The 6,909-nt window shown below is 41.4% G+C and overlaps 1 protein-coding gene across 2 annotated transcripts; it reads left to right on the forward strand.

Annotated features, from left to right (window-relative positions):
* Nucleotides 1-379: 379 nt before the first annotated feature.
* pgap4 (post-GPI attachment to proteins GalNAc transferase 4) lies at nucleotides 380-5,848 on the forward strand. 2 transcript variants are annotated; one of them, XM_040004216.1, is made up of 2 exons: nucleotides 380-513; nucleotides 3,921-5,848. In XM_040004216.1, the coding sequence occupies exon 2, from the start codon at nucleotides 4,177-4,179 to the stop codon at nucleotides 5,380-5,382; it is 1,206 nt and encodes a 401-aa protein (XP_039860150.1). In that variant the 5' UTR covers nucleotides 380-513; nucleotides 3,921-4,176; the 3' UTR covers nucleotides 5,383-5,848. The 2 variants fall into 2 exon arrangements, with proteins under 2 accessions (XP_039860150.1, XP_039860149.1); XM_040004215.1 differs by having other exon boundaries at nucleotides 387-519.
* Nucleotides 5,849-6,909: the final 1,061 nt, after the last annotated feature.

The raw sequence follows: 6,909 nt of genomic DNA on the forward strand, positions 1-6,909 counted from the left end.
TAGATGATAAATAACTTTTGGTGGTATAGAAGAAATTTGTTTACTCTTTAACAGGAAGGAGTGCAGAAAAGTGAAGATGTTCATGTATGTTTTAATCTGATTCAGTTTATGTTGTTAAATCATTGAATAGTGGATGAAATATTTTTATTTGTTTGTGTGTGTGTGTCACTTATGGCTGAGCTGTTCCTTTTGCAGTGTTTATTGTGTGCAGTATTATGATTATCACACTCAACTCTGTGTCCCTGATAAGTGTTTAAAATGTTTTTGAGAGTTTTCTGCTGTTGTGAAAAAGGGAGAAGCGGAAGGTAGCTTTCATTAGTGAGAACAGAAAAAAAGACCCCTCCTGTATGCATTTCTTGTGTCAGGTGGCGCCACCTGCTGATCAGGAGCAGTATGCACCTCTGCGACTGTGTTCTCAGTAATACGGTATTTTACTGCGGGTCACTTGCCGTATCTTAGGGGAGGTTGCTGTGATGTTTGGTCATGTTAGCGAGGAACGGAAATCGACCGCAAGTAAGTGTAAGTGTTATTTATTTATTTGTCTGCCGTGTTTTCTCTCAGAATGTCTGAATTGAGGCCCTCCTCATTCTCGGATGGTTCACGCGGCGTGACGGTGATCTTTGATCCGTATTTCACAGCGCTGGGACGGCGCGAGCAACAGAATTTAATCTGGCACGTTAAGCGCAAACAATCCTGTGTTGGGTGTTTTTACTAACTTTGACTGATCCGTGGTGTTACCCAGAGCTTAGAGAGAGTGCTGTTTAAACACAGACCGTGTTTCTTGCCGTATGGTGTCATCTGTTATTCACTTTTAAAAAATAAAGCGACCACAGCGAAAAAAGCACAGTAACATTTCTTGAGTTTATATCTACTTTACTGGCGTCCACCGCTTTGTTGGCACACGCGCGGAGTTTGTAAATACTAAAGCGCGATATAGTTTATTATCTAAAAATAGCGACGTGAACGCGCATATTATGTGAGCCACACTTCCTTTACGGGAGATTTCAGTGTTTCCCTGATTGCTGGCTCCTTACTGTTAGCAAACGTTTACTCGGGCTACCGTCTTGTCACGGGGGTTATCGCAACACATAGATGCGTGGAGTATTTCTAGAATCATAATTTCCTAAAGTCAGATGTAATCGCTCAGTGTGGGGAAAAGAATCACAACTCACAATAATTTCTGTTGAGAGCTCCAGCAGATGTTCTTAATGTACAGGCTGTTATCAGCTACCAGCTGCTCTTTGTGGATGTACACACTTGAATTCAGCCAGATGTCAGCAGACGTTTCATAAGTTGTCTTGGCTGATTTCCATCCTCAACACTGACAGGACACCGCTTGTACTAACTTTTTACTAGGCAGCCACTGTGCACCAGTCACACACTGTTCTTTACTTTAAATCCATCACAGTACAGCAAGCTAACCTGTTTATCCAGCACTAACCTGCAGAGCAACCTTATTAGAGCAAACAAGAATATTATCGCTAAAAATCAAGATCGCCTGATTTTATACCCCTATCACTGGGTGAAATCCACCCCAAAATGCGAGTTAGTCTGCCTCAGTTTGTTGTGCAGCATGTTTCACAATTAAAAAAAAAAAAAAGCAATGTCACATGTACTGACCCTATCTGACTTAAAAACATGAGGACTTGCATGTTAGTTTCAAATTTCCAGTTTATCCAGCTGAACTGAGCAGTCCTTATCTTTAAATCTAACCTCTCTTCTTCTTCTCCTGCCTTTCTTATCTTTCCCCATCTCTGAGTGAAGTTAGCTATTTTCTTTCTCTGTGAAATACAACAGTTGGACCTTTAGCTAGCAACACACACTGTGCTACAAGCAGTTTGAGCGTTTGCTAATGTTTGTTGAGCTTATAGTTGCATTGGAAATAACCTGCCACAACATGTTACACCTTTATTGTTGTTCCTCTTCTGTATGGCTAGCTAGATGCTGAAGTAGCACAACAGCAACTTGTGGTCTTTCTGGAGTTGTGCTGAACAAAACAAAACAACAGAAATTTGTTTAAAAATATAGGGAGTAAAAGTAAAAAGTCAGAAAAATAAATACTTAAGTAATGTACAGATACCTGAAAATTCTATATAAGTATTTGTACTTTGTTACTTCCCACCTGTGATTTTGGTACTCACATTTTTAACATGTTTAAATTAACTAATGGTTTTGTATCCACCACCACAGTGAAGGAGGAGTTCAGTATAATCAATACCTCTCTCACTTTACTTAGGTCTGTGTGAGCAATGTCAACATTCTGGCATTTAGGGTTATTTTTAAGGGTCATTCCATATAACATAAGCTAAATCTAAGAAGACTGTTATTTATTTATTTGTATAAGAACTTTATACCAGGTATGTGTGAAGTAACAGAAACAAGCATTGATTTCATGGATGTTTTCTTTGTTTTCTGACAGCTCAGAAATCTTCAAAAGCGCTTTTGGGGTAGATTTAATGGGTCATATCACCAAGTGGTCAGAACAGTCTAAAAGATGTCCTTTCCATCTATATTTTATACCAGGCTCAACGTCTAGGTGTGATTCCTTAAGGATAAAATCTTTTTCAAATTCATGTTTGCTAATGCTTGATTAAGAAAGTGCAAGGAGGGAGTAAAAATGGGCCAGCGTTACAAACTGACAAAACAAGAATTTGAAGGTTTTATTCACCAATTTATTCAGGTTGAAATAATTTGTTGGCAGAAAGAGAACAATTAAAATTAAGCCAGGAAACACAACCTTCTATATAGTTCATAGTGTAATACCAAGCATTCTGTTGCAGTGAAATGCTTTCACTAACCCATATATATCATTCCATCTTAAATCAACTTAACACTGATATGCATAAAAAATGTTAAAAACATGAATAATGGATTGGATTTATATAGCGCTTTTCAAGGCACCCAAAGCACTATTCATTCACTCTCACATTCACTCACTGGTGGAGGCAAGCTACGGTTGTAGCCACAGCTGCCCTGGGGCAGACTGACAGAAGCGAGGCTGCCATATTGCGCCATCGGCCCCTCTGGCCAACACCAGTAGGGTAAAGTGTCTTGCCCAAGGACACACCGACCAGGACAGAGAGCCCGGGGATCAAACCGGCGACCTTCCGGTTACAGGTGCGATTCCCAACCCCCTGAGCCACGGTCGCCCAAACAATTTCACAAACAATCACTTCAGTCACTTCTTTGCCATAAACCTGGGCTCATTTTTGATCCGAGGAAAACACAAGGGTTAAGCAAGCTATATTTCAACCAGCCCCATGTACTGTCTATAGTTATACATCATACAGTAATGATATGATGGTAAAATGTTGCCTGCCTTGTGGGTGATTGTGGCTCAAGAGTTGGGAGTTTGCCTTGTAATCGGAAGGTTGCCGGTTCGAGCCCCGGCTCGGACAGTCTCGGTTATTGTGTCCTTGGGCAAGACACTTCACCCGTTGCCTACTGGTGGTGGTCAGAGGGCCCGGTGGCGCCAGTGTCTCTAATTGCTATACCTTCACTGTATAAGTGAACATAAAAAAACAAATTGCTGATTCCAAGCGGTTCACGTGGCATGCACTCACTGATTTATCATGGAATAATCTGATAACGTAATGCCTTTTAAAAAGAAGAAAACATTTATCCTTGAAAATTCATGTTCATTATTTGTATTATATCATTAAATATGCAAAGAATATATTTAACAAAAATCTGGTACAAACTAGAAAAAGAGAATGTTTGCCTTCAAAATAAAACGTTGTGCTTACCACTGCAATACATTTGAAAAGGTTTCAAATTTTTTACTTTGAATGTTATTGTGCTCCATTTCCAGTTTGTGTCGAACTTTCCACATGAACTACCACTAGCAAGTAGTTTTCTAATGTAGGATCTAAAGGATAGCTGAAAACTATAACTGAGAAATACCTTGTCTCTCTCTACAGACATCAGTGGAGAAACAGATCACAAGGACTGAGCTGAAACTGTTACCACTCTGTTGACAAGAAGAAGAACCAATAGCTGACTCATTTTCCACAAGGCTATCACATCACAGCCATTTATTCAGCCACAGTCATTACGTTTCACTGCTGTGGTAAGTGCTAGTGGACTGCTATATCATATTGGGACACTGTAAATGTTGACCTAAATCCTCCAGGGCAGATTCTTTTTGACTTTTTTTTTTTTTTGTCATTTTGTCACATGACAAATTCTCCAATGCCTCGATGGAAAGTGTTCTTGAGCCAGTACCTGCGATGGTCCAGCACAGTCACTCAAGCCTTCGCCCTGTCCATCATCACATTTTGTGTCATATTTCCGCTGTGCTGCCATCGTCTGCTGTACTCTTACTACTTCATTAAGTCCATGTACCTCGATTCTATGAGTGAAGTGGTGCTGCGGGAAAGCCTAGATCGAGGTCAGGAGGCTCTGCACTTCTGGCAGAGCTCTTCAACTGCAGCAACGTCCAGATTCAACAACTTCACTCAACATCCTGAACTGCTGGTCACTGTGGTAACAGCCAGGCGGAAGGAGGCACGGGACTACCACTACCTGCTCCAGGTAATGCTGCAGCTGAGTAACATTGTGGGAAGCTGTGGGGAGCACAAGTGCGCGGAGGTGCTGGTCTGTGATGTGGAGAGTGGCCCGCAGGAAAACCAAGATGCCAAGGTGCTGGAGAGCCACTTCAGGGTGGTCCGGCGTTCACCTCAGGAGCAGCAGAGCATACAGGAGCGAATTAATACCTTTGAAAAGGAGAAGAGGGATTATGTCTTTTGTCTCCGCAGAGGCTGGGAGCTGGTGAAGCCTAAAAATATTGTCGTTCTAGAAGATGATGCTTTGCCAAGAAATGACTTTTTCATTGTTATAAAGGATTTGTTGTCACGTAGGTTTGCTCTTCACACTCTTTACATCAAGCTATATCATCCTGAAAGGCTACAACGCTACTGGAACCCTGAGCCATACCGCATTCTGGAGTGGGTGGGGCTGGGATTGGTTGGCGCAACGGCTCTCCTCCTCAGCTTTCCTTACTGGAACCCTTGTTCTTTCTCGTTCACCCTGTCCGCTACCCATCTCCTCTTTTTCACTCTATACTTTATGACCGCTGCAGAGTTGTTGGGGCGGCATTACCTTCTAGAAGTCCGGAGAATTTCCCCACAGCTGTATGCCGTCTCGCCAGCTACCGAGTGCTGCACCCCAGCCATGTTGTTCCCTGGCAATGCCTCATTAAGGGTGGCTGAGTATCTAGACAGTTCATTCTGCTACAAAGGGCATGCTAAAGACATTGTTCTGTATCAAATGGCCAGGACAGTCCCTGGGCAGAGGTCCCATAGTGTAGAACCCAACCTCATCAGTCACATTGGGGCTTATTCCTCAGTCAGAGCTAACCCATCCAGGCCCAAGCTCCTCTAACAGAAGAAGAAGAAGAACTTCTGACTGCAAGGTTCACTTTAATCTGGTTTCTCCTTCCTGGGTTTTGCTTTTTTTTACCATCTTCTAGACTCTTTAGAAATCTTAACAAATTACTCAGTGAATGTTGGTTTGGTGATTTGCATTGAAAACTATCAAGGGATTAGATTGATATATGTCTACGTTCCAGCTTGTAGACGCACGTGTTTTTAGTTCTCCATCTCTCTGATATACATTTATTTTAATCCACCCTGCACAAATTGTGTAAAAGGTGGTGATGGTTTTTCTTCAGAAGAGGTTGAAAACCACACAAATTAATGCAGGAAAATAGCATGTCCTAAATTATTTTATATAGAAATGTTAGATGGCAGAAAATGTTACTTTTGACCCATACCTTGAAAGCCTCTGCCACTTCTTTATTGCCAAATCATCTAACCCACTCTCACTGAGCTGTGTGGGACCCTTCTGGAAAAAAAAATGTAAACGGTTCTCTTCTTTGTTTACCTTTTTTAAAAAAGAAGCCAGATGCTGCCAGAAAAGCCTGTTTTTCCTTTGTCTGTCCTTTGACTGTTAAAGGATTTATTCGTTTTTTATATACAATAATCACAGTAAAATAAAATGTAACTCCTTAGAGTAAGGAGAGACCAATTCACCAGACTATGCCTAAAGTTTCTAAAGTTAAGTTACAGTGGGACTGGTGTGTGAGAGCGATAGCTGATTTAGTCGCCTGTCGTGTTTACATATTTACATTAACCTTTTGCAAATATGAAAGTGGGTAGAGCCACTGGCTGTTGTACTCTTAGATTGAAATATGTTTTAATATTGTATAAAAGCTAAACATATCCGTATTTTGCCACCTGGGATTTTCCTCCAAAATGGTACGAGCATTCAGAAGTCAGCTCTAATTGCTGTTTGCTGCAGATTTTCTTTTCAGTTGTCTCACACTCGCTTTCTTTCTCTAGTTATGCCTGTGTGTGTATTTGCATGTGGTGATGAAACATGAGCCCTGGCTCATGAAAGACTAATGTCTGAGGACACCATTCCTGGTTTGCGTGTGGATTTCTTTGTTTTAATTTAACAGGTTTAGTGATGTAACAGAATGTACACTAGTGGCTGTTCACTCACAATGAACAGTCTAAAATTTTGGTTTCAGCTCAGGCCTGCTCTTTGATTTGATTTGATATACCTTTATTAGTCCCACAAGGGGAAATTTCATAAGGCCTCCGACCTATTGCATGCAATGGTGGCGCCATCTTACCCTCCGACCATACATACATTACACAAAACATCACATGGGGAAGACAGGTCAGAGAGGTATAACAATGGAAAATGCACCACATGAGGAAAGATAAGGAGAAAAAAAATAACTCCCCCCAGACTGAGCTCCAACAGAGAGATCAGTTTGAGAACAGAAAAAAACACCTCTGCACATGAAAAAACTCTTAATACACCAAAGAAACACATGACAAGCAACAGGGGTGGGTAAAGGGTGAGAGACAGCCGAATTAGACAGCACATCCGGGCCTGCGT

This window comes from Simochromis diagramma, unplaced genomic scaffold, assembly GCF_900408965.1.
Source record: "Simochromis diagramma unplaced genomic scaffold, fSimDia1.1 OVJJ01000565.1, whole genome shotgun sequence".
Taxonomy (NCBI): Eukaryota; Metazoa; Chordata; class Actinopteri; order Cichliformes; family Cichlidae; genus Simochromis; species Simochromis diagramma.

What these genes read in the sequence shown, in the direction of transcription:
- pgap4 (XM_040004216.1), top strand. Translation starts at nt 4,177, where the DNA reads ATGACAAATTCTCCAATGCCTCGATGGAAAGTGTTCTTGAGCCAGTAC.